A 26,998-nucleotide genomic window follows, 5' to 3' on the forward strand; every position below is an offset into this window, starting at 1 on the left:
ACTATTTCAAATAATGAAACACTTCAGTTTAATGATCAAAAATACAAAAATCATTTTTAAAAACCAGGTAGGTACCTAGAAATATTGACATTCAATTAATTACTTATTACATACTTACCCAATCATCAAAAATAAAGATGCATAATTATATAAACAACCACCTAAATATTTTCAATATAACCCATCTGTGTTTCAGTTTCCCTTAAAAATACTCAGAAAATGAGCAATTCTCTGGTGTTAACACTCAGAAGCATCTAACATCTGCCTAGTGTTCACTATTACCACATTCAAGCATTTTGAAAATATTTTTAAGACATAAAAAGTGATATTTAAAATGAAATAATCTAATCATCAAAGTGTGCACTCTGAATTGCACAAAATAGGTTGTTTCCATACTCACTGAAAGTTGACTGAACATGAAAAATTCTAATTTCTTCTGCTAAAAAAGCAGTTTACATGAATCATGAACCCAGTATTAAAATGTCATGAGTAAAACACACTGCTTTGCTAATGCTATACTTTTCATGCTTTGAAAAAGGAGAATATATTTGATGTAAGTGCCAAATAAATATAAAGGGTATTGAATGAAGTATGCACTCATTCCCCACCCCATCCCATATAACTGAAGAACATACTTTATGGTGTATATTAGTCAGTCAAATGGGTGCTGATGAAAAGTACCAGAAATCTGTTGGTTTTTAGAAAGAGTATTTATTTAGGGTAAAAGTTTACTACATCCTAGAGTTCAATTGAAGGTACCATAAGAGGTACTTTCTCACCCAAAGTCTGTTGCCACATGTTGAAGCAAGATGGCAGGTGATGTCTGTGAAGGTTCAGCTTTCCTTTTCCCTCTTAAGGTTCCATGGTCCCAGCTTCTTCTGATCTCAGCTGCAGGCTGACATAGGGCTCTCTTCCTCTGGGGCTCCTTTCTTTCTGGACTCAGCTGCTCTGGTCTCTTCAGAAGGTCAGCTGTAAACTATCAGGCTCATCTCTCTTCTTGGGGCCACAGGATCCTCTGTGTATCTTCTCTGTATATCTATATTCTTTTTCCTTCTTGATTGATTATCCCTTTATATAGCCCACGAAGGGGGCGGGGAATCAGCCCTGCATGTCCTAATCTTAACATAATTTCATCAAAGGTATCTCAGCTGAATCTAATACAAAGGGTATTAGATTAGATCACACTCAGAGAAACAGATTAGTTTACAAACATAATATCTTTTTGGAATTCATAAATAGTATCAAATTGCCACATGGGGTTACAGTAGAAGTCCATTTACATGATATCAAGTCTTGAAATCATGACTGAATATCCTGTATAAATGGTGATGAAAGTTTCCTTTCACATTTTCTCAATGTAATCAACCCCTAAGTCAGTGAGACTACTAAACCTGCATAGGCAACAATGTGATTCTACTTATTAAGAGATATAGTACCCAAACCGAAAATCAACCATGCATCATTTCATATTTTAAATAGCATTTATTCCTGTGTTCATTTCAGGACCCGTCTGGTCTTTCAAATGATGAAGAAATGAATAGAAAAGAGGAAAACTCAAATAGCAGATTTTAATGTTTATCAAAGGTTCTTACAATGACAATATTTTTCAAATGACAAAAAAAAAAAAAAACAGTGCCAAAGGTAGAGAGCTTCTATATTTAAAATACACATTGTTGCTTTAGTTTAGTTGTCTGGTTTTACTATGTCAATATCCCTTATAATAGGAAAGAATGAAACTGATTGATGAAACCTGGTGTGATTTTATTTAACTAACTTGCACAGATAATGGACCAACATTTGCTTTCACATGTTAAAGAAAAAGATATAATGTTTTCATTGTGTCAATACAATGCCAAATATATTTTGCAAGACCAAAAACTGTAGGTATTGCTTACAAATTAGATACACATGTAGATAAATCAGACATTTACAGTATTAAATTTAGGGAAAAACCTTCAAAACTCATTGTAAAGAATTGTTCTCAATCAGGTTTTATAATAAAAGCTTTGGAACTAGCAAGGGAGTATTATAATAATAAATACAGTTTAACTTTCAAAGTTTCATTTATAAATTGCTAAATGTAGGTTGCCATTACACTGAGAAATTCTATGTAAAATCCTTAACAACAGATATTGTTTTCAGATTAAGATTGGTTCACTGAGCACACACAAAGGGTATGCCACTCCTGAAGTCTGAAAGAAGGGTGGGGAAAAAAGGGCTACAAATGTGCACACAGGACTTTAAAAACTTACCATACAATTTCCAATCAAATAAGAACAATAGAACTAGTGTTTTTTTCCTCTTACCTTTCTTCTTAATCTAAATAAAAGGTACAATCAGGTGGTCAAATAAAGACACCTCCGCATTACTAGCGTAATAAAGTAAATTATTCCATGTGCGAAACCCCCAGAGCAGTTCAACATTACCTTTGCCATAAAAATGTAAGTCAAATCACCACCACACAAAAGATGAATAAACAAAAGATCTACTTGATCCTTAAGTAAATGATGACTTGGAACTAGTTTAGAAGTTAACACTACACCATAAAGACAAGCATAATACGTGGCTTAGCAAGAATTCTAAAGATATGAGGAAGGAAACAACAAAAGCCTCTATGAACCAATGTACTCAAATATGCTACAGTTACCCCTATACCTTGTTGTTGGAAAAACGATACAGCAAACACCTGCAGAATAAAAAGACTGAAGACATCCTTAACTAAGAAATATGGGCTCACCTCCATAGATCAGAAAACAGGGCATCCTTTACCTCATTCTCACGGAGCTACAGGGTCATGGCTCAGAGAGTAGAATCCAAGGCCCGCCTACAAATCTTCATCATGAACCACAATGCCACCTGTGCAAAATGAGGCTGGCTGGTGAGCAGAGAACAAGCAGGCAAATGGCTTTGCCTGCCTGAGGAAAAATGGTACACTAAACAATGTCTTTAGGATTGAGCACCAGGACAAGTACAGACATGACAAAGAAGTGTTGGCAATGTTGATCCTGCAGGTAATTTAATTGGTAACAACTGGCCAAAGCAAATTAGCAGGCCTACATGATAATTTGGTCTAAAAGCTGATTTGATTGAAGATGAATATTTCCAGTTATTCATTTTCAACAACTGCTCATTTTGATGTACAGCACAACCACCCCTGTACTGGTCTGTCCTGCCACCCACCCAACTGAGAGTATAGGAAAAGACATTTCTAAAAATTGAGTATTCTTCGAAGCAAACTGATTGTTCTCCATTCCTTGGCACAAAAAATGAACAGGTAATCTGGAAAGCTCAACATCTTTGAAAAGGAAAGAAAAACTACAAAACACTTAAAAATCCCTATCTCATATTTTTATTATTTTTTTACAAAAACAATAGCATGCTTATACAAGAAAGTAAAATACAGGCAAGCAAAAATCGAACATAATGGATATCAAAAACCAACCTGGGGAAAAAAATAAAGTAATTGAATCGTGATTAAACCACATGTTTATATGTGCAGATATTTTTTTATACACACATATTCATATACTATTGTATTTCTTAATTATGAGTTGTATAAATAATAGATTATGCATTAGATATTTAAATTGTTCCAGCACTGCAATATGATGACAGTACGAAGAAGAAATATGGGCTAAAAGTTAGTAAATAGAATAAAGCAAAAATTTAGGAAAAGAACAAATTGTAAGAAACGGACAAAAAAGATTTAAATACACAAAAGAGTTTAACAAAGCTGATGATATAAAAAATACTGGTGATTAAGGGGTCTTGTTTTCAACAAAACTGTCATTTAAACTAAGCTTTTTAAATCAACTTGCTGTAACCCAAATGGTTCTGATCAGCATGTGTTACAAAGCATTTTCCATGTGCACCAGTGTGTGTTGACATGCCTTTTTACATGCTTTCATTAATAAATGAATGCTAAGAATTAGACTAAATGAAAAATCAAGTGTATAATTTTCCTATGGCTGATATAACAAGTTACCATAAACTTGGTAGCTTAAAACAAGGGAATTTTATTGTCTCACAGTTCTGGAAGCCAGAATTCCAAAACCAAGGTGTCAGCATTCTGCTCAAGAGATTCTAGAGGAGAACTCATTCCTTGCTTTTTCAGCTCTGGTGGCTTCCATCATTCCTTGATGCATGCATGACTCCATCACTTTGATCACAGCATCTATGCTCAGATTGCCTCCGCCTTTGCTTTGTGTGATGTTTCCCTCTCTCTCTTATAGGAAACTTACCATGACATTTAGGGCCCATCTGTATAATCCAGGATAGTCTCACCATCACAACATCCTTAACTTAATCATATCTGCAAAAGTCCTTTTTTTCAAATAAGGTAACATTTACAGGTTCCAGGGATTAGGAACTGAAAATCTTGGGGAGTCTATTTTTTAACCTACCACAGTCTACCCTCTAACAACCAAAGATTCACCCCATTTCCCCAAATCTCCAAAAGTCATAACTCATTACAGTATCAAGATGAGCCCAAATCTCATCATCTAAATCAGGTATAGATAGGACTCTGGGTTTGATCCATCCTGGTTCACATCCATCTGTGAACCTTTGAAACTGGGAGGCAAGTTATCTACTTTCAAAATACAATGGTGAGACATGTATAGGAAACAGTTAGAGACATTATAATTCCAAAAGAGAAAACTGGATGGAAGAAAGAAGTCATGATTCCTAAGCAGATTCAAAATCCAACAGGACAAATTCCATTAGGTTCCAAAGGCCTGGGAACAATCCTCTGCAGCTTACAGGCTCTACCCTGTGGGTCTGCCACTCTGGCCTCTGTACCCATGACTCTAGTCCCAGAGTCATTTTTTTTAATTTGAAGTTGTACATATCTGCAGGTATTTTTTATCATCCTGTTTCTTGCCTGTTGAATATATAAAGTCTGACAGTCTTCCTTTATTCTGTCCTCTCTCCATTCCTTTCAATCCAAACGGGCAGTGTTTCTGCTGATATAAAACTCTCAAAAACCTTGTAGCCCTCTTATGTATATCTCAGAGATTCCCATGATAGATAAGAAGCTCTTCCACAAATCTTTCTTCTTTTAGATAATCTCTTCTTTTTTTTTTTTTAATTTATTTTTTATTGACTTTGTAATAATATTACATTAAAAATATATATGTGAGGTCCCATTCAACCCCACCCCCCCACCCCCCCTCTCTGCCCCCCCAACAACACTCGTTCCCATCATCATGACACATCCATTGGATTTGGTAAGTACATCTTTGGGCACCTCTGCACCTCATATACATTGGTTCACATCATGGCCCATACTCTCCTCTATTCCATCATGTAGGCCCTGTGAGGATTTACAATGTCCGGTGATTACCTCTGAAGCACCATCCAGGGCAGCTCCATGTCCCGAAGACGCCTCCACCTCTCATCTCTTCCTGCCTTTCCCCATACCCTTTGTCCATTATGTCCACTTTTCCCAATCCAATGCCACCTCTTCTATGTGGACACTGGATTGGTTGTGTCCATTGCACCTTTATGTCAAGAGGAGGCTCAGATTCCACCTGGATGCTGGATGCAATCCTCCCATTTTCAGTTGTAATCACTCTAGGCTCCATGGTGTGGTGGTTGTCCTTCTTCACCTCCATCTTAGCTGAGTGTGGTAAGTCCAATAAATCAGATTGTAGGTGCTGATCTCTTCTATTTCAGGCTTCTGCTGAGATAGTTGAGTGGTTTCAGGAGACACATGCTTAATCTTTTCAACATTACCAAAAGTTGTCCAGTCACACATTTAGCCTTCTTTCCAGAATAACTTTTTCTAACAGTAACTCTCCTAATCTTAGCATCTTATGCAATATGGATAGTCTGAAAATTTCCCAACCCAATAAATGCTGATTCCCTTTTGCTTAACAGGACTTTCCTCAATTTATCTCTAACCCCTTACATTTTACTACAAGTAGCAAAAAGAAACCAGGTCACACTTTTAACACTTTGCTTGGAAATCTCAATTAAATATCCAAGTTCATCATTTTCAAGTTCTGTTTTACGCACAAGTGTAGGACACAATTCAATGAAGTCTTCTGGTGTTATATAATAAGGATTACCTTTCTTCCAATTTCCAACATCATATTCCTCATTTTCTTGTGAGTCCTCACAGCAGGCCTTTAATATCCAGACATTTACCAACAGTCTGTTTTTGAGAATATATGTATTCTCTAAGAAGATATGGGTTTTCTGTACCATAATCCACATCCTCTTGATGACAGAGTCTTTAATATCCATATATCTGCCAACAGTCTTATTCAAGGCAGTCTAGGCTTTTTCTATTATGTGCTTCAGAATTCTTCTAGCCCCAACCCAAGGCCCAGTTGAGGAGCTAGTTCTTCATTTTAAGTATGTTACAGCAGTATCCTACTTGCTAGTACAAAAATCTTTATCAGTGAGTTTCTACCATATAAACAAAACCAGGAGGATATTTTCTGTAGTTTTATTGCAAGGAATTAGCCTACATGATTGTGGATCCTGGCTAGGCAAATCCAAAATCCACAGGGCAGGCTGTCAGCAAGGGCAGGCTAAAAACTCTTGCACAGGAGCTGATAAAGCAGTTTACAGACTGACTTTATCAGAGAACACTCACATGTTGGATCAAGCCCATCCAGATAATCCAGGATAATCCTCCAATCTTAAAATCCTTAACTTAACCACATCTGTAAAGACTCTTTTTCCAAATAAGGTAACATTTATTCTTTCCAAGGATTAGGACCTGATACCACAGGAGGACCAATTTGCAATAGGTCACACCAATATTCACCAATATTCACACCTCTAAAATGTCCTTAAATCTGAGGTCACTACTGTGACTGGAATTTTATTAGTCCCCTTTTTCCCAAGCCTACTCTTTCCTAATTACCTGAAGATACAGCCTTAATATTTAAACACCTTTGTTTGTATCTAGATATGTTCCATTTGAAAATATCTTAGGGTCACCTTCCCTAGCTAAAACTGAGTGCTATTGGTGCTTCTGAGTCCCCTTCCATGCGATAAGACTACACTTGTAAGGTTCTGAAAATGTCCAAATCAAGGCATCATTAGAGATGCTGTCTCTTCAAAGGTCAGCTGTTGGCAATCCCGGACTCCCGCCATGTGACGAGGTACAATGGTGGCCAGTCTCTGAAGCCAAAGTCTCTGCCTTGCCTTCCAGGCTCAATTTTTCCCTGAGCTCAGCAGTGGGCATTCAGGCATATGGCTCATCTCTCCCCTCTCCTCCACACCTTATGGCTTCAGCTTCGGTATGTTCCACTTATTCCAGCATCTGGGCTCTCTCTCAGCCTCTCAGGGTTTCTCTGTCTTTCTGCAGCTGCAGATGATCCTGGAGTCCTCTCTCACATGGCTGGTAAAATGGCAACTTCCTTTCTCTTCCCTCTTTTTCGTTTATATAGGACTTCATTAAAAGGAATAAGACCCACTCTGGGTGCTGCAATCCAATCAAAAGTCCTCATCTACAAACGATTTATAGACACAGAAGTAGGTTTGCTTTAAGAACAGGATTTGTTGGGGTCCACAAAAGACAAACCAGCACATCAACCCATTTCCCTACTTAAGACCCTTGAATGCCTTCAACTTCAACTTCAAGATTTAAGTAAAAATTCTTTAGCACAGACCTTAAGGCCTTTCTTGGTTTGGCCCCTACCTACTCCAAGAACCTCATCCCATATTTCTAACCCTCCCCCTCCACATATCCAGGCAGGGTGAACTACTGTCAGCTCTTCCCAGAGTACCATACTTTATTTTTTTGCCAGGCAAACCAACAGGACAACTCCTACTTATCTTTCCAAATTTGAAGAAGAGGGTACCTTGCTTAAGAATGCATCCTTGTATACTTTAAACAGGTGAACATTCACAGATGTATGTGCATTACATCTTAAACCTGTAATTAAGGAAGAAAATGACACTGATGATGACGTCCACCACCTCCTCTACCACATGTATGTGCATTACATCTTAAACCTGTAATTAAGGAAGAAAATGACACTGATGATGACGTCCACCACCTCCTCTACCACATACCTATCAGTGATATCCCTAAACTTACCCAGGGTTTATACACATCTTCTAATATTACCTCCATAGCATTTGTATTATGATGTCATCTATTAACTCATCTGACTCCTCAAGGCCAGGGCCAAGACAAATTAACTTACATATGCTCTTCTACTAGTATAATTAGTCTGGTACAAGGTGGACACTCAGCAAATGCTTGCTGAATGAATGATTGAAAGAGTATAATCCTTAAACACAGTGATAAATTGTTGAAGCCAATAATAATAAAACTGAGTTTACAGTGCACCTGGATGGAAGTCAAGTGGGTTTAATTTGCCACTTAGAAAGTGAATTACTTTTTTTGCTTGAATAAAACAGAACAATACTTTTAAACTTTAAAGTATTGGCATGTAAACGTGGTTGGATTTTGAAGCAATACAGGAATTTGTGTCCATATTTATCAATCTGCTTATAGGGATGAATCATCATCAGGCTGCCATAAGCTGTTTTTGATTAGCTGTAAATCATTTTTCTAAGCACTTCTGTCCTCTCAACTTAAGCTCCATTAATTTTTTTGGCTACTACATTATAAAGTAAATACTCTGAGTATATCCTTTTTATTGAGGCCGATTTATTCATCGTAAATGCCTAAAACAAATATCACACTCAATGAAAGAGTCATTTCTTCATATCACCAAATACGTAAAATTTAAATTTTTCCATCAGTTTTGAAGGTTTTTCCACAAATGTTAAAGTTCAGCCTTCATAGGAAAATATTTCTAACCAAGTTGTCATTGATTGTCAAAATAAGAGAATAGTCTGTACTGATATATGTGTTCTCATTTAGAAAAGAATACAAACTGGAAGATTTATACCAAGACAACACTGGCAGATTTTAGATCTTAATCTATTAATTGTTTTTCTAACAGGGTGTGATTCCTGGCATTCACCATTCAGCAGAAAAGAGAGGAGAGTAGGAAAAAGGGTTAAAAGATCGGGGAGTGGGTGTAACTCGGGTTGAGTGCCTGCTTTCCATGTATGAGGTCCTGGGTTCAATTCCTGATTTCTCCTAAAAAAAAAAAAAAAAAAATCCCCTCTTGCCTTCCTTGATCTGGTGGCCTGCGGTAGGAGAGGGAATCAGAGTCTCACTTAGTAGCTCAGTTTTCCATCTGGCTCGTTAAGGAGGGGAGAATTTAGATCGCACCTAAATAGCCCCCACAACCCCACTCTCACTATTCTCTATTTCACTCCCTTGCTTGCTTTTCTTTCAGAACTTAGTAATTTAATTTTTTATTTACCTCTTTTTGATTGCCTGTCTCTACCACTAGGATGTAAGCTTTCATGGAACAGTACCTGTTTCATCACTGAACCAGGGCCTTATCCAACATAGGAATTCAATGAATGACTGGAAGGGAGAGAGGGAAGAAAGAACAAAAGGAAAGGGTGACAGCTAAAGGGCCATGCTGTCTGAAACAGAACTTTGCTTTAGGGCAAAAGCTCCGGACAGGGACAAGTCTTGAATAAAGTGGGAGCAGGCAGGACAGGAACAAACAACTGCTTCTGGCTGACAGTGAGGAACCAGCAGCCTTGGGAAGGAAAAACATCCTCTCAAGTACTAGCTTTCCAAAATACCTCATTTCCATTTAATATTCCTTCCTCTGTTTGGTTTCATTTACAGACTCACAATAGTATTATGTTCAAAGTAAATAAATGCTGCTCTCGTGGCATTATGGTTTGTATAGACTTGCTGATCAGTCTGACCATTTTAACACTGTTTCTACGGGGAAATAAACTACAAATCCCAGATAACTCACTCACAAGCACAATCACGTAGTTCAGTCAATTATAACTCAGCTCTCATGTCCATTTCTCTTATTTCCATCTTCCTCTTCTTACTTCTCTTCCCTCTCTCTCCTTCTTTCCTTATCTCTCTCTTCCTGTCTCTTCTTCTCCTCTCCCTACACAAAACACACTTTCTATTCTCTCTGAAACAAGAATGTAAACAAGCACACATACTCTCATATTTCATTTTTCAAGTCCTGTAATTCTTCCTCAATAGTTATCACTATGGCTCTGATGTTCTGAGCTCATGTTACCGCTACTGAACACTCTCAATTCCTATTACATTCTAACTGCTCTATCAAAATAGCCTGCTAAGTAGTGTCCTGGCCCCAGTCACTTCTTCCAATCCACCGATCCAATGCACACACCAATAGGTCATGCACTGCCTCTTTAGAGGCATTTCTTTTCACCGTGGTATTCTTTTTAACCCCACAAAACATCATTGGTAAGTGAATAAAGTTAACTTTCCAGATTCACAGTTAAGGATCTCCAAATGATGGTCCTAATCACTTTTCCAACTTTACTCCCTACTACACAACAGCCTCAATAAGATCATTTTATTATTTCTTGGACACTCCTTTGACCATTTCACCTGTGTTTTAACTCATAATAGTTTTAAGAATGCTCTTATCTCCCTTTCATTCCTACTCATTCTTTCAAGATGAAATCTGGCTCCAAATCCATGGTAAAAACTTCTCAACCATCCCAAGATACAGGATTCCCTCCATATAGAATTTCATCACTTACGATAACCCCATGCATTTGTGCAATACTTTTACAAGTATTTTCGTATGTTCCCTTGAATAAGCCCCACAACCATCCTATGTGGTAGCATATAAGTGTCAACACTTTTCAGATACAGAGAGAGATATTCAGAGATGGGAGGTGAATTATCTAAGTTCACACAGGTAGAATGTACAGAGATTTATCTTCAAACCCTGGCTTTCTGACTATATGTCAAAACCATATTTGGCACTATAATTTGCCTTTTGTTGTAAATATTTTGCATATTTTTTGCAATCTTTCAAATTCGTTTACAAGCTCCCTGAAGACAGTAGCGTTGTATAGTATTTACCCTAGTACATCATAATACAGAAGTTGAGAATTCAATGAATATTTATTGATTGTGTGGTTCTATGTCTAGTTCAAGTCCCTGTACCGCATTTAGGAAGACTTGGTCATACCCCTCCTCCTCTCATGTCTAATATTTAGATTCTGAACTATTCCAATGATCATTTTGTGATACACTGCAATATATCCTTAGCTATTATTTCATTTCTAGACCTAGGATCTGGCCAAAATTTGCAAAGTCACTGAGGATAGGTACCATTGTTGAGTAAAATGAGTTCTGCTAGCATTTAAACGTTGGCTTTGAATGGTGGGAATAAAATGTGGACCAAACGATATTTCCAAAACTTACCTGATGTTGAGGATCACTTAAGACAATTGCTAACAATACAGATATCTAGGATTCAGATTCAATCCTTTTCAATCATATATTTCTCTGCCTCTGATTTTTATTGAATATATGGTCCCTAAAAGCATACTAAAAAGTAAGGAATAAGTGGCAAAGTGACATTGACTAAAAGCCCAGCAACAGACCATGATATCTGCATTAACCACTTGATCATATGGACATGAATGGTATAGTTGTGATTCATAATCATAAGTGCAAATTTCCTGCTAGTAAAATTTTTCCTGGTTTCTTATAGAAGATTAAATATTTTACTATTTCAATATTTTATGGTGGTCCAAAAAGAGTTTCCATAATATCCAAATCTGGAAGTCATTGGACAAAAGTAGGAGGTCTAAGAGAATTTAAGTCATCAAAGGATTTCATGAGAAGTGAAGTTCCTCCTTTAGAATTGAAGCGAGCAGGTTACTCACAGGCTCTCCCCGTGGTCCATCTTGTCCTGGAGCACCTGGGGATCCTGCTTCTCCCTTTTCAATGATTTGATAAAAGAAATAGAGAATTATATTTTCAGATATGCTTACCAAGATAAAAGTAAATATTATAACACTGCATATTAAAGCATATTAGATACAAACATAGGAAAATAAAAAATGACTTCTGGATTATTGGTATTATTTTTTTCTGTCAAGTAAGTTTTTTCTGAAATTCATAAGTGACTGCATGAAGATCAAAAATCAATACATGATGACATATAATTGCATAATAAAGTGATTGTGGTACTGTATGCTCATGTATAAGGAGAATATTTTTTATCTAATTGTAAATGTGACCAAAGTACAATATTAGCCCTTTTCATGTTTATTTTGGCTTTCTTTTCCACTTTAAAACTGACTGTCTATTTGGAATTAAGTTGCCCTTGGCTCTCAAAAGGTATATTTTATAATCAAAATGAAAATGTCATTAAATATGGAGTTATTGATAGGTTATCACTTGAAATTACCTGGTACTTTAAATTTAGCATCTGCCTATTTTTTAAAAATGTAAAATGTGTATTATAATATATACATGTATAAAGTAAAATTGTCCAATATAAAATAATCTTCAGCTGATATCCCTTTAAATTTCTATTTTCAAATTACTTCAGCATCCTATTTTATGTACACCTTTTGGCATGCTATAAACATTTCCCAAGTGAAACACCTGCTAGTACATACAAAAGTATCTAATGCTATATCTAATAGCACAGAAAATATTAGCTGAATTTACTTCTAAAATGTACAATATCCACAGATTAATACAGTATAAAACTGCCCACACAAAAATAGAGTCATGGAGGACTGCTTCTTAAAACACACACAGGTACACAAACACACAAACATTTAAGACTTTTTGAAACCTAACATTTAGTACGAGTCAGTTTCTATCCAGGACAATGCAGCATCATAACAAGCAAAGTTCTCTGAAATTTCCAGAGAGAACATTTTATTCTAGCTGAGAGCAAAAGAGAAAGTAAAACAAAAGCATTTTTTCTCATAGATGTCTCAAGTACCTGAGGTGAAACAGACTTAAGGGAGAAAAATCTCAATATGTGCACTGAAGAAGCATATTCCAGCACTGCTTTCCATAGTTTAGTATTCTAATAAATCTACCCAATTGTGGAAAGTGAATTAAAGTGGAAAAATACACTAACTGTTGACTAATACAATCAGCAGTTAAAAATTCTATCATACCTCATTATATAAACAATGATATTCTCACTTTTATGAATTCTTGTACTTGATTAGCATAATGAAATACCAAAGAAAATCAAATATTGAAACTCTTTGCATTTTATTTACAAATACAAGATGCTTTTTTGAAGATAGTGGAAGTAAAGAATATTGCTCTTGTAAACTAACCAAACTGGAGGAAGGGCGGATTCTGATAATCCAATGGTTCTACAGAAAAGCATGTGAAAATATCAGAGAAAACAAAGATATATGTGGGATTATTTTAAAAGCTATGGATAAAAAGCTCCAAAAGTTAGAGACAAAGGATATATCGGACCTTAATATTCAAGGAAATAATGTAATAACTATGCTGGAATACAACACTCAAATCAATAATTCAGGATGAATAACCAGCATCAGGGTCCTCAAAGTGTGGTTCCCAGATTGGCATCACACTAAAGCTTCTTAGATATGTGAAATTTCAGGCCTACTGCAGACCTACTGAACCAGAATCTCTGGAGGTAGCCTGAGCAATCTGTTTTAACAGATCTCCAAATAATTCTTATACAGTTATTTGAGAAACATGGCACAGCTGTAAGTTTTGTGGACATTTAATTTCCACTACCTCCAGGTAATCATATGTGACTAATTTTTTACAAATCTGCAGTTCATATTTTTGTATATAAAATCAAGGGAAGGGAGTATTTGTCAAATAGCTGAAATGGCTAATTTAGGATTATTTCATGATTACTTTGTTTGGTAAAAATCCCATTTTTCTTCTCCATTGACCCAATCTTATTATTTATGCTAATTAGAAAGTGGTTTTTAAAAAGTAAGTAGACATCAGCAAGGCTTATTAATAATGAAAATATTATTAAGTTCCATAATTTTTTGAAGATTTCATTTGTTCTTATTCTTCTGACTTCTTGTTAGAACAATAGAGAATTTACTGAAGAAAGCATCACCTATTCCTCATACTCTAGTGAAGTGGGAGTCTCACATTTCAGGTGCCTCAGAGTTATTTGGAGGCCTTGTTAAAACACAGGTTTCAGTCCCCACCCCAGAGTTTCTGAATCAGTCTGGGGAGGATCCCAAGAATATGGATTTCTAACAAGTTTCCAGGAGATGCTGATGCCGCTTATTTCGGGACTACACTTTGAGAACTACTGCTCTAGCCCAGATTTCAACATAGAAGCTTCATAGATCCTTTCCTCTTGTATTAATTCCACTCTTCTGTGAACTACAATGGCATTGTGTAGCTCTACACTTGGCACTGGCTGGTTGTTCAGCAAGTGTCTTATTGATGTCTTGTTTTTATGACTTGCACCCACTTCAAGGACAGGAAACATGTCCTTTCAGGTTTTTTTATTAACCACCTAGAATATATAGAATACTGCTGAACACAGTGGAATACTTGTTAGCAATGAACTGGAGCAGATGAATGAAGGAGGAATGGACTAATTATTCTCAAACACTCAGTTTCAAGGGGACAGAGGAAATAGGAAAACAAAAACATTCATGGATAGGGCTATAAGTTTTGCTGTTGGAATTTTATGCAGGTTGATGATGTTCAGTAATCTGTACCTATGAATGTTCTCTTCATTCTTTTAAGAATGTTTCATCAGGACATAAAAAAATAATTTCTCTTTAGTCATCTCCCATAAAATAATCACCTGCAACAGACAACTACCTGTTAAATTCAGTTAACCTGATCACTTGTCTGCTTTGATGACCTGAAGAATCTGGTACAGGCCAACTGGTTTTGGGAGTGGAAAAAAGGCACATGGCTATACCTTTAATAAATATTTTACTATTCTAATATTAAATTCCTTCTTGATGTAAAATTATTGAGAAAATCCCATACTCAACGAAACTCCTCAATCCCATTTCTACAGTTAATATCAAAGATAATCTATTTCACCACAAATCAGTAATTTTAAAAAAGGAAATTTAACCAAAAACAGACATCTGAAATTTGCATTATACGTGTATTTGCTTTCATGCTGTGGTGTTTGGTACTTACCACAGAAAAGTAAAAGGATGGAGAGTACTTTAGTTTGTGATCAGAAAAACCCTCAAAATCAGATGGAATATTTATTTACTGACCATGAAAAAATAATTTAATTTCAAGGGTACTTCTTACTTTATTTTTTAAAAACACTTTATTTTGACTTTGACCTTACTGCATAGTTTATTTTTAAATTTGTAAACAAATCTCTAATGTGTCATGAGATATACTGAAAATGTAAGAACATATAGACATGATGTTTGGGGGGCACATGCTTAAGGGATCACACAAACGAGATCTAGTTTTGTCATGTAGGTGACTGTGCAAGTTTGGATAAATTCTTTAATCTCTCTGAATCCAATCTTAGGTGTAAATCACATTAATATCCTCCATTTTATAGAGTTTTTAGGAGAAATAAATACTTTGTGAATGTGCCTTGCACAGCTCTAACACAGATGATTCATAAAAGTCAGCTGCTCCAAAAGTTGGAGTTTTAGCAATCCTTTAATCTACTGACTTGTTTTAGGAGTATTATTTTCAAACGATAAAATACATTATTTTTATATTTGTGCTGCCATGATTTGCATATAATTGACTCTAGGCAAATGAGTATTTTTTTTAAATAAGGCCAATCTTTATATTTATCTAGTTAAACCATTTTTAAAAAAAAAAACAGTAGGGTCAACCATTTAGCATCATTTTCTATGTTTAGGAGAGATTATTTTGGTATTACATGATTTTTCAACAACTTGGTAAGATGAATTTTCATGGGTCATGAAATTATAGCTACATGATCTTAAACAAGTTAGCTTCTCTATTCCTTAGTTGCCTCATCTGTAAAACGGAAACTTTTTATAACTTATAACTCATGATTTACAAGATTAATGAGAAAATATATGTAAAGTATCAAGAAAAGAATAAGTAATAAGAATCCAATAAATAATGGATTTATTATTTGTCTTTCCTATCTTCATTGCTTTTCTTTTTTTTTTTTTTTTTAAGATTTATTTATTCTCCACCCCCTTGCCACTTGTGCTCGCTGTCTGCTCTCTGTGCACATTCACTTCACGTTCTTTGGTGTCTGCTTGTCTTCTCTTCTCATCTTTCTCTTTAGGAGGCTCCAGGAACTGATCCTGGAACCTTCTGACGTGGGAGAGAGGCACTCAATCGCTTGAGCTACCTCAGTTCCCTGGTTCGTTGTATCTCTCACTGTCTTTCCTCTGTCTCTTTTTTGTTGCATCATCTTGTGTCGGCTCTCCACATGGCCCAGCTCACCTTCACCAGGAGGCCCCACAAATCAAACACAGGACCTCCCATATGGTAGACAAGAGCCCAATCGCTTGAGCCATATCTGCTTCCCTTCATTGCTTTTCATAAGTGGCTTAAAGCACCATATTTCAATATTTCAACTATTCTCTGACTAAAATTCTCAACCCTTAACTCACTATTCATCCTTTTACTCCTTTATGAGAATCCCAATGCTGAGTCAACCAAATTGAAAGACGCCTCAGACCTGTGATTGGGTTTCTGAGTATTCCCATAGAAAAATCATAGTACTATAACTACACAGACTATAGCTTCCATAATCAAATGGACTTCAGTGCAGCTTCTGTATTTCCCTATCAGCACTATAAAATCTCTGGCAGTCCCCTTTACCTCTACTAAATTGCCTGTTCAGCTGCTGCTGGTCTTGCCTTCCTCAAGGGTCACTATGATGTCTTCTGGTCCCCTCCCTTTTTATTATAGTGAAATAGGTACCCCTCTTTTGGCCTTGCCTAATTTCTTCCAACTCTGTTCAATATATAATACATTTCACACTTAAAATAATAGGTATCGAATATCTAAAGCTAATAAAAGAAGAAAATCAGAGTCAAAATATTTCAGTATATTTCCCTCATGCAAAACTAAACATGAAGCAGAATAAAGATGTGGCAAAATACTGTGTCTTAAGAAAATAAAAGCATATTCAAATGTTAAAAAGTCTCATTTCAAAAAATTTAAAACTCTGAATGGAAATGGAATAAAAAGGAGGATATGACATAAGAAATGAATTAGCTCAGAAAAATTTGTTTAAAAAACAATAAAAATAATCCCAGTTATGATGATTAAATTACTAGAAGAATAAATTTTACCTAAAATTTAAAAGGACCGTGACAAGAAAAATAAATATAGACAATAAGAATTAAAAATTTTAAAGAGATTAAAAGGAAAGAAGAGAAAATGATAGAGGTAGAAGATAGTCAAATAAGTCCCAAAATACATATAGAGTCTTTAAAAATATAAATAAAACAGCATAACAGCACTTATATTTAAAACTAAGTCCAAGATAACTTTCCAGAAATGAAAGAAGGCCCAAATTTTCCTATTGAAAGGGCCTTAGGTTTTTTGCTTGTTTGTTTCTTTTTAACCCTTTTGGGATTCCATACAAAAAGGCAAAGTCACTTTTAGGTAGGCATCAATAAAATGCATGATAGCAGTGGAACAAGATTTCTAAGAAATCTAAGGAAAAGCACTGAAAAAACATGAGACAAGTATTTTATAGTTGGCTAAACTGTCATTTGAGTAACAATAGTATAGAAAAACATTTGCAAATGCAAGAATTCTGGGAATAATGTATTCAAACATCCTTTCTAAGGAATATGCTGGAGAAGAAGCTTCACCAAACCAAACAATGACAGGGGAATATTGGTAAAAGAGGCTGTGATGAATACTGAATATATTTAATTGAAGATCTGAAACAAAGATGGGGAAAAGATGGAAAATGGTATGCATATATTAGATGATCTGACAAAGCATTGACTAAACAAATAGGAAAAGGAGGAAGAAAAAGGAAAAACAGAACAAATTCATTAATTGCTACATAGATAACAGGGTATCATTTAAAGTAAATAAAACAATAAGTACATGCCTATGTAAAACCAATTGGGGTTACTAAGAGAATTCTGAAATGTATTTGTATAAAGACTACTAAAGGTATTAGGATAAAACCACTAGAATAAAAATATAAATCCTCCTGAGTACCAAAGAAATTTTTAAAAAGCAATACACCACATTAAGACAGAATCATAGTAAACATTGGATAATGCACATAGTAAATATAACAAAATTATAAATATCATGACAAGGTTAAGACCAAACCTATTGGTCAGTGAATAAAAATAGGCTTAATTTATCTACCAAAAGAAAAATTTCCTTAAAAAGCAAAGACCAATTCTATTTTCTTAATAAAAGAGATAATTGAAAAAAAGCTAAAACTAAACAATGGAATGAAGGGTAAAGATATAACAAGCAACTAAAAAGTCATAAAGGAGGGTTGTAACACTCATATTGGACAAGGTGGTTTTCAAGCTAAAAATCCTTAAAGGAGACAAAAAAGGACATTGATGATGCTAAAAGCCACAATTCAAAATAAGGATGTAATCGTTATGAATATCTATGCAACAAATAACAGCCATCTTCATGAAAAAGAAACTCTGGAAGATAATAGGAATAATGCCATGAAGCACTCATAATAGGATGCAAATTCACTATTTTTTGTCCAAGACAAGTCAAAGAAACAAATAAAAAATAATTATATAGAAGACCTAAACAAGATATTCAATAAGGTAGATATTTATGGGTGTATACTGAACTTTACACTCTGAAAAGTGATTATTGCTTTCCAAGAACACAGATAATATTCTTGAAAAGTGATCACACAATAAGCCAGAGAAAAAATTTTTAATTCCATAAAGAAGAAATTATTCCCTGATATAGTACATAAACTAAAAATTAACAACAGAATCAAAATAAAAAGGTTTTCAAACTAAATTTTTAAAAAAAATCTATTTAAAGAATTCTTAGAAAAAAGAGAAATAAAAACCAAAATTCCAGAATTTCTTTAAAAGAGTAATGTTAATGAAAATATTTTACATAAGAATCAAGGGGATACAACTGAAGTAGTGATTAGGAAAAAAAATCATAAATTTAAATAGTTACAGCAAAAGAAATAATAAAAGAATGAAAACTAATGAATTCAATTTTCAACTGGAAATACCAGAGAAAAACGCAGGGCAAAGAAAGAAGAAAGGAAAAAACACAGACAAAACAAATTAATGAAGTTGAAAACTGAAAAATATTAATGAATTCAACAATTAAATGATATTGTTGGATGTTTGAAAATAAACCTACATAATAGAGAAACGGTATGCTTATTTAACAAAGGGGGGGAAGGTAGAAAGTTAAAGTATAAATATACAAAGAAATCAAAACAAAAATTTAATAAAAGAGGAATTTTTTAAATTCTATATAAATAACTTGAAAAATCTAAAAGGAATGACTAATTTCCTAGGAGAATAAATTTCCTTTGATTGACCCTATGAAAGAGAGAATGGTTAAGCAGATCAATTTCCATTTGAGAAATAAGAGAAAGTTATCAAAGAACTACTCAATAAAAGAACACTAGACCCAAATGAAAGAGGGGAAGAGAATGTACTTGATTTCAATTGTAGGCATCAATATGAAATCATTATTGGAAAAAATTCAGTATTAGAAACAAAAGAGCATCGCTACAAGTCCTATAGCCATTTCAATGATAAAGTTAAGGCAATATTTTGAACCCCCTTTACAACAGCATTAACAATATTAAACATTTAAAGAACATATTATGCTCTATCATTATGAAGGCAATTTTACAGTTCATTGAGGGGTATTTAATGAGGATCTAAATAAATGAAAAATACATCATGAAAAAAAGTAAACACACACACATCCATATGCCTCAATACACATAGCTGTTGCCAGTACCTTAACCCATCAACCAAAGTTAGCATCACCAATGATAGGACAGGCACTACACAGCTTCTAAAGTAATGCAATAGCAAGTACAAAATATCCCCTTTAAGCATTTTACTTATATGTTTATTCTGAATATAATCATAAAGAATCAGGCAAAGCCAGAACATTAGCATTGTTATAATAATAGTAACTAAAAATTCAGATTATGTGACAATCTACAGGAAAATTTCATGTCAATGCCTTGAACTAAAGGGGGAGATGCTTTAGATTAAGAGTAAAGAGACATGCCCACCAAAAACAAGGTAGAGGGGAGCGAACGTAGTTCAACTGATAGAGCATCCGCCTACCATATAGGAGGTCCAGAGTTCGAATCCAGGACCTCTTGGCCCATGTGGTGAGCCGGCCCACATGCAGTGCTGCCGCGCACAAGGAGTGCCATGCCATGCAGGGCTATTCCCCGTGTAGGGGAGCCCAATGCGCAAGGGGCGCACCCCACAAGGAGAGTCACCCTGCATGAAAAAAGTTCAGCCTGCCCAGGAGAGGCGCCACACACGGAGAGCTGATGCAGCAAGATGATGCAACAAAGAGAGACACAGATTCCCAATGCTACCAAGAATGCAAGCGGACATAGAAGAACACACAGCAAATAGACACAGGAGAACAGACAGGGGGGCGGGGTGGGGGGAGGAGAGAGAAACAGGTAAAACAAATCTTTAAAAAACAAAACATACACAATGTAGAGATCTTGATTGTATTTAGGTAGAAATAAAGAGCTATTTAGACATATTTTTTGGACATTTGGAGAAATTTGAATACATGCTCAATATTAGATAATTTTATTGTATTATGTTAAATCTCTTGGGTGCCATAATGATATTTAAAGAACATTCAGGACATACAGGCTAAATTGTTTAGGAGAGAAATACATGGTGTCTACAATTTACTTTCCCAAAGTTCACCAAAAATACATTATAGCAATAAATATGCATATGTTTATATGGTTCAATTGTCTGTAGGATTGAAAATTTTCTAAACAAAAAGGTAGGAGAGAAACAAAATGTGTTTGAAAAAGTCACACAAAAAATAGGTATAATTCATTATTCAAAGATTCTAAAAAGAAGAAAGACTTGAAAAAACAACCCCAAATGATTCCACTGAAAAATTATAAACAGAGAAGACAGAAAGAAACATCATTTTTAGGAAAGCCACACTAGTTAGAAAAAAGGAGACAACCAAATGTAAAGATGAACAGTGGCATGAACCTATCAGAGAAGCAAATATCAAGAGTGAACTGAACTCAAAATGTCGAACACAGTTACTCTTTGATGGAGCAATTCTACTAGGAATATAGCCAAGAGAAATGAAAGCATGTCCACACAAACACTTATACACAAATGTTTATAGCAATGCTCTTTATATACCCGAATATCCATCAACTGAAGAATGGATAAATAAAATGTGATATAGTCATATAATGAAATACTATTGGCATCAAATAGGAATGAAGTACTAATGCTACAATGTAGATAAATCTCGACAACATAAAGCTAAGTGAAAGAAGCCAGCCACAGAAGGCAATACATTCCATATGATTCCATTTATATGCAATGTCCCAAATAGGCAAATCCATAAAGAAAGAAAGTAGAATAGAAGTTGCCTAGGGCTAGAGGTGGGGATGGGGGGAAATTGGAAGTAGCTGGAAATGGGTACCCAGATTTCTTTTGGGGTAGATAAAAATGTTCTAAATTTAGACTGTGGTGATGGTTCCATAATGCTGTGAACATGCTAAAACACACTGAATTGTACACTTTAAATGGGTGAATTGTATGATATGTGAATTATATCTCAATAAAGATGTAAAAAAAATAAACAGTTTTATACTTGTGGGTATAGGCATTTACATGTGCTGCCCACAGAGTACGATTGAAAAGGAAACTTAAAGCTATGTTAGAAACAAGAAATGAAAAAAGAATCTAACTCCTTATTGAACACTTATCTACCAATTATCGTGCTGGGAGCTTTATCTTAATCTTTCAATATCATTCTAAGCAGGTAACATTTATTCCATTTTCGAAATAGAGAAAATTTAGGGTTAAAGAATTTGACAAAGGACATCTGGCTAGCTACAGGAAGTCTTTAAGAGCTGGAAATCCAACTCAGTTTTATTCTCTAAACTCTACAACTCCCAAAAAGAATAATCCCATTTCTTTAGGTATATGCACTTATGCTAACAGAAGACAAAGGCAAATTAAATGCCTAGATGGCAATTAAAGAGATTATCTGCATTTTCAATTACAGAGATATTTATAAATTCTGTAGGAGTAGAGGCCATGACAATTTTCTTTTCCTCTGTACGCCGAGCACCTAATAAATACCCATAAATGTTTTATTACTAAATGGAATAAAATACAAATCCCATAAAATACAACTGATAAGAGGGGACTAAACTCTTTAAATTGGATCACACTGTTTTACATTTAGGTTGTTCCTTAGAAAACTGTCTACAATCTTTGAAGAATCATGGATATTTGAACTTTCCTAACACTTGCAAACAAATGGGCAATTTTCCCAAAGGAAAAGAAAATAACTAAAGACAAAGAAAATCTGGATTGGATTTCTGAACAAGTCTGACGTTAAAGTGCTGACTATTAGGAAACATGATGACATCCCTAAATCTAATGTTAGATCAACAGTCACATTGGCTGATGAATTACAAATCCTTTTCTTAGATATCCAAAGCATCTTGTAGTTAGATTACATATGTATGTATGTAGTTAGATTAGTTAATGGGCTCTTTGCACATTCCAGATATACTGACTTGAATACACATGCATGCCTTATATTTTATTTAAAAAGCCACTCCAAAGAAAGTCCATTTCTCTTGGATAACAGGCAAATAAAAACCTTTATATTACAATATGATGTTGCTAAGGCTCCATAAGGGCATGTTTCTTTGGGTTCTGTCAGGTATGGTGAATTATCGGTACTTTGCAATTCCTTCTTGCTCTAATTCTTTCATGTTCATGTCACACAACTGATAAAGAAGTCATCAGGGTTAAGAGCACATTTTCCCCCTAAAACCTTAACCACTGGGAGACAGATCTAAAAGCATCTACCTCTAACCCACCAAACAAACCTATCTGGAGACTTATCATATAAGCTCAACCATCTAATTTACTGTGATTTTATTCCTAACACACAAAAGTTCACAGTTAACTGAAAAGAAATTTTGTATCATTAAAAAAAGTTACACTAGTGGATGATGGTCATGGTACTATAACATTGTAAATGCAATTAGCATCACTAAAATGTATGTCTGAATATGATTAAAAGGATAAATGTTAGATTGTATATGAGATAACAGAAAAATTTTTTTTAAATCCATGGAACTACACAGTGAACCCTAAGTTAAACCATGGACTTTATTAATAGCACAATTATAAAAATGTGCTATCTTTAGTTGAAATAAGTGTAACACACCAATGTAAGGCGGTGGTGGGGTTGTACATGGGAATATTGCATTTTATGCATGATTGTTCTGTAAACCCACAACTTCTCTAATAAAAAAAAAAAAGCTACACTTAGTAAAAGGCCCTTTCAGCTTGTTAATTTTATCCCAGGGTCATATGTAAGAAGGTCTAGTATTGGTACATTGTTCTAATGTTCATTCACAAGTTACAAAACCCTTTTTTAAAATACCTTGAAACCAGGTGAACCCATTAATCCATCCTTTCCGTGTGTTCCTGGTTCTCCCTAAAAATATAAATACATCTGTTTTAGTGATTTTTTACACTAACTGACCTTTTTAAAGAAAACTGAGCAAAATACTCAAAATGTTTCACTATCAAACTCACAGCAGGTCCAGGAAGGCCCGGAAAGCCAGCATTCCCCTTTTCACCTTTTGCACCCTGTATTAAAAATGAACAGTTAAACAAGCAATCCTTGCAATAATGTTAGCAAAGAAAGCTAATAAGTTAACCTCATTATGCAGTGACAGGAATCATGGACATACTGCTTGCATTGACTCTGCAAATTTGGCAAAGCATTCTTTTACAAGCGAAGTGGACATGAAAGACGTTCAAAATGTTGATAGATCCAGAATTATCACAAGCATCTAAACACAGAAACCACATCTTGGCAAAATTTAAAAAGCAATGAGCATTTAAAATATACATGAATATTTTCTTCCTTCAGTGTGAGGAAATTGGAAGGCCTGTAACATAAGTTTCTCAACTAACATGCTTTTAAGCAGCTACTTTGCCAAAGAATCTTGCACCGTAAATATATTTCAGAAATACCACGTCTAACAGTAACCAGATTTTCCACCTTTTTCTCATTATTTTTAATATACACCCTCAGAAGGGTGAACAAAACTGATTGCTATACTGTTGGGCTGGGGCTGAAATTCAAGTATTTTACTTCTATTGCATTAAAAGGGAAGTCCAAAATGGATACTTTGTTTTGGTAATTCATACTTTCCTTTTTGCCATAAAATCCAGGTGATCCTTTATCTCCTTTGGGGCCCTTTTCACCCTAAAAGAAAACAAAATATAAATATTGAATTTTAGATATATATTGCCTTATAGATTAAAAAATAGCACAGATTGTAAACATCAAAGCGTAATAAGGAAGCATAAAAATAAGTTAGAAATAAAATAATTAAAAGGTAGTTTACAAAAGTCCTATATGCCAGACTTCATAAAAAAAAATAAGGACAGTTGATACTATGCGTATAATAGTACCTGTGGTTGAAAGCTTACAGTTCAGGCAATCCGTATATAGTAAAGCTTGCTCATCAATATTTAAATGCTATAAGATTACACATTTATACTGGAAATTTTAAAGGGAACTTTTGAAAGTTTAATGTGATCAAGATATTAATTTTAACCCAATCATTTACTTGAAAAACTTATCCTTAATTCACATATATGCATTTAACTATAATATACCTAAAAAATAAAAAGTGCTTTCAATTTGAAATAAGATAAGCCATTGTCAAATTTAAAAGAAACAAATTCCTTCAACCTTTGATCCTGGCATCCCATGAAGACCAGAAAAACCAGGAAGTCCACGATCACCCTGAAAAATAAACCTGAAATGTATTAAAGACAAGACATTTCAGCCTCAATAGTATCATCTTTTATTCTTCAACCTCACCTTATATTCTCCAATATCATCTTATATTCTTCAAAATCAATTGGTAGTGAATCTAAAACAGTTCAATGTATATTTTTATTTAAACCCTATCTCAAACTGTAAGGTTTGAGATCCCAAACTGTTCATTTATGACCAGAGAAGGGAAGTTATTTTGGAGCTGACTTCACCTTTTGTGAGCCACCACCTGTTCTGAAAATGAGTTATGCTATTAACAAAGGGCGAGACACATGCATTAATTGAAATTATTTACTTGATAACACTCTGGAGACAGAGTCATCTTCTCAGGTCCAGTCCAGCTCAATAAGGACAAATCCTGAATTCAACACACCTTAGGACTCCACGGAATTATTTTAAATTGTCCATCTAATTAAATATTCATAGTAGGTAGAGAGATGTAGAAAAATAACAGTTTGCTATTTACTGGACAAAGGTTTAGTACTTAGTTCTGCAGGAAAGTTGGATACTGTTGCCTTAGTCACAAGGTCTTAGTAGTGAAAACACTGTAAAGAAACCAATGACTGTCATGGCAAGATTCAGGTCACACTTTTATTCAGGCAAATTAAAAGGTAATGGCATACAATCAATTAATTATACTCAACTTATGCTAGGGAGAGAGGAGGAAGTAACTAGTTACATGTGACATATAATTTTTTTAAATCTTTATTTTATAAAGGTTACTCATTCAAATGTTTAGAAGAGTGTTACACAAAACTTATGGAACACTCCAAAGGCAATTCTTTTTACTCTAAGCTTCCATATCTCTATGGGTTCATATAAACAACCAAATAATGTGGGTACTTTCCTACCATGTTTTCACTTTTCAGCATTATCTACTGACTCCCACAGTGAAAGAAGAGGGTTAACCTCTCACAACACCCAATACCTCCTCCCGTCCTCTACTTCTAACCAGCACAAATCCCTAAAACAGATCAATACACTTGATAGTTTATATATTTATGAAATCTTTGATATTAAGTTTCACAACTGAGCCTTGAATGCACTCCAATTGCTTGCCTTTTCCTGCCCCAATTTTTGTTATTTCTAGAGTTTAAATTTGCCTTGTTTGTTGTTTTGACTCCTTAGTTTCCTATGATCTTATTGCTATATTCAACTCCAAACTCTCTGATTGTCCAAAGCACTTCTAGATGTATTCAGATGCACTGAAAATGTACTTTCTTAAATAAATCTCTCCTGGAGCCTTCTTATTTGTTTCAGTTTGCATTTGTCATTTCCTATGTCTTGTACATATAGGGTTCTCTGTTTCCTTCTTTTCCATTCCCTAGTTCTTTTTTTTATTCCCCTGTTTAGGGAGAGTACATCACCCAAAAGCTACCTGGGAAAGAATTCATGGGAGATAATTTCCTGACACCTTAAGTCTCTGAAAATATCCTTATTCTTTTCACTCATGTAATTGATAGTTCCTGTATAGAGTTGTAGTTAGATATTTTCTTTCCTTCAAACGTTTGAAGGCTCTGCTCCACTCTCTTATGGGGTCACAGTGTCACTAGTAAGGTATCTGAATTTCTGATGATTTGTATGTTGCCTAAATTTTTTGGAAGAGGATGATTACCTCTCAGAAAGCTTGCAGGATCTTACTTTTGTCTGCAGTGTCATGAAATTTCAAGAATGATATGCACTGTGGTCTATGACCACCCATTATGCTAGACATTAGCTGACTCTTTCATCTAAAGAGATCTCTAGCCCATTCATGTGGCTATCACACCCCAACTCCATCCACATCTACATAAACAGCCTTTCCCCAACCATGTCTAGGCATAGGGATAGACACACCATTTCATTAGAAGGTCTTCAAGAGGACAAAAGCCAGAAAGAGGCCTGCAGACACTGGAAATGGCATTGGGACAATTTATGCAGGAATCACCAGGACCCAGGATATGGAATGTGGTCTACCAGGAGGGCATGGGCTGCTGGTGCCCTTGCAATTAGCCTTTCAGACCCCTTACTCCACATGGAGAAGCACAGCTAGAGCAGGAACTAGAAGGGTTACTGTCTCTTTGAGGATGTTAAGAACAAGTTTATTTCAAGTCTTTCTCCTATACCTTGTCTCAGTTTCTTCTAAGATTT

At 35.0% G+C, this 26,998-nt stretch overlaps 1 protein-coding gene across 1 annotated transcript in view; it reads right to left on the reverse strand.

The window, feature by feature from the left end:
• COL21A1 (collagen type XXI alpha 1 chain) overlaps positions 1-26,998 on the reverse strand; it is a 210,619-nt gene that overhangs the window by 40,051 nt on the left and 143,570 nt on the right. Inside the window, exons 13-17 of the mRNA XM_058306903.2 lie at positions 24,782-24,835; positions 24,235-24,289; positions 23,611-23,663; positions 23,456-23,509; positions 11,737-11,790 (exon numbers count right to left, since the gene is read on the reverse strand). Coding sequence (XP_058162886.1) covers positions 11,737-11,790; positions 23,456-23,509; positions 23,611-23,663; positions 24,235-24,289; positions 24,782-24,835 — 270 coding nt within the window. The remainder of the gene's footprint in view (positions 1-11,736; positions 11,791-23,455; positions 23,510-23,610; positions 23,664-24,234; positions 24,290-24,781; positions 24,836-26,998) is intronic.

This window comes from Dasypus novemcinctus, chromosome 11, assembly GCF_030445035.2.
Source record: "Dasypus novemcinctus isolate mDasNov1 chromosome 11, mDasNov1.1.hap2, whole genome shotgun sequence".
Taxonomy (NCBI): Eukaryota; Metazoa; Chordata; class Mammalia; order Cingulata; family Dasypodidae; genus Dasypus; species Dasypus novemcinctus.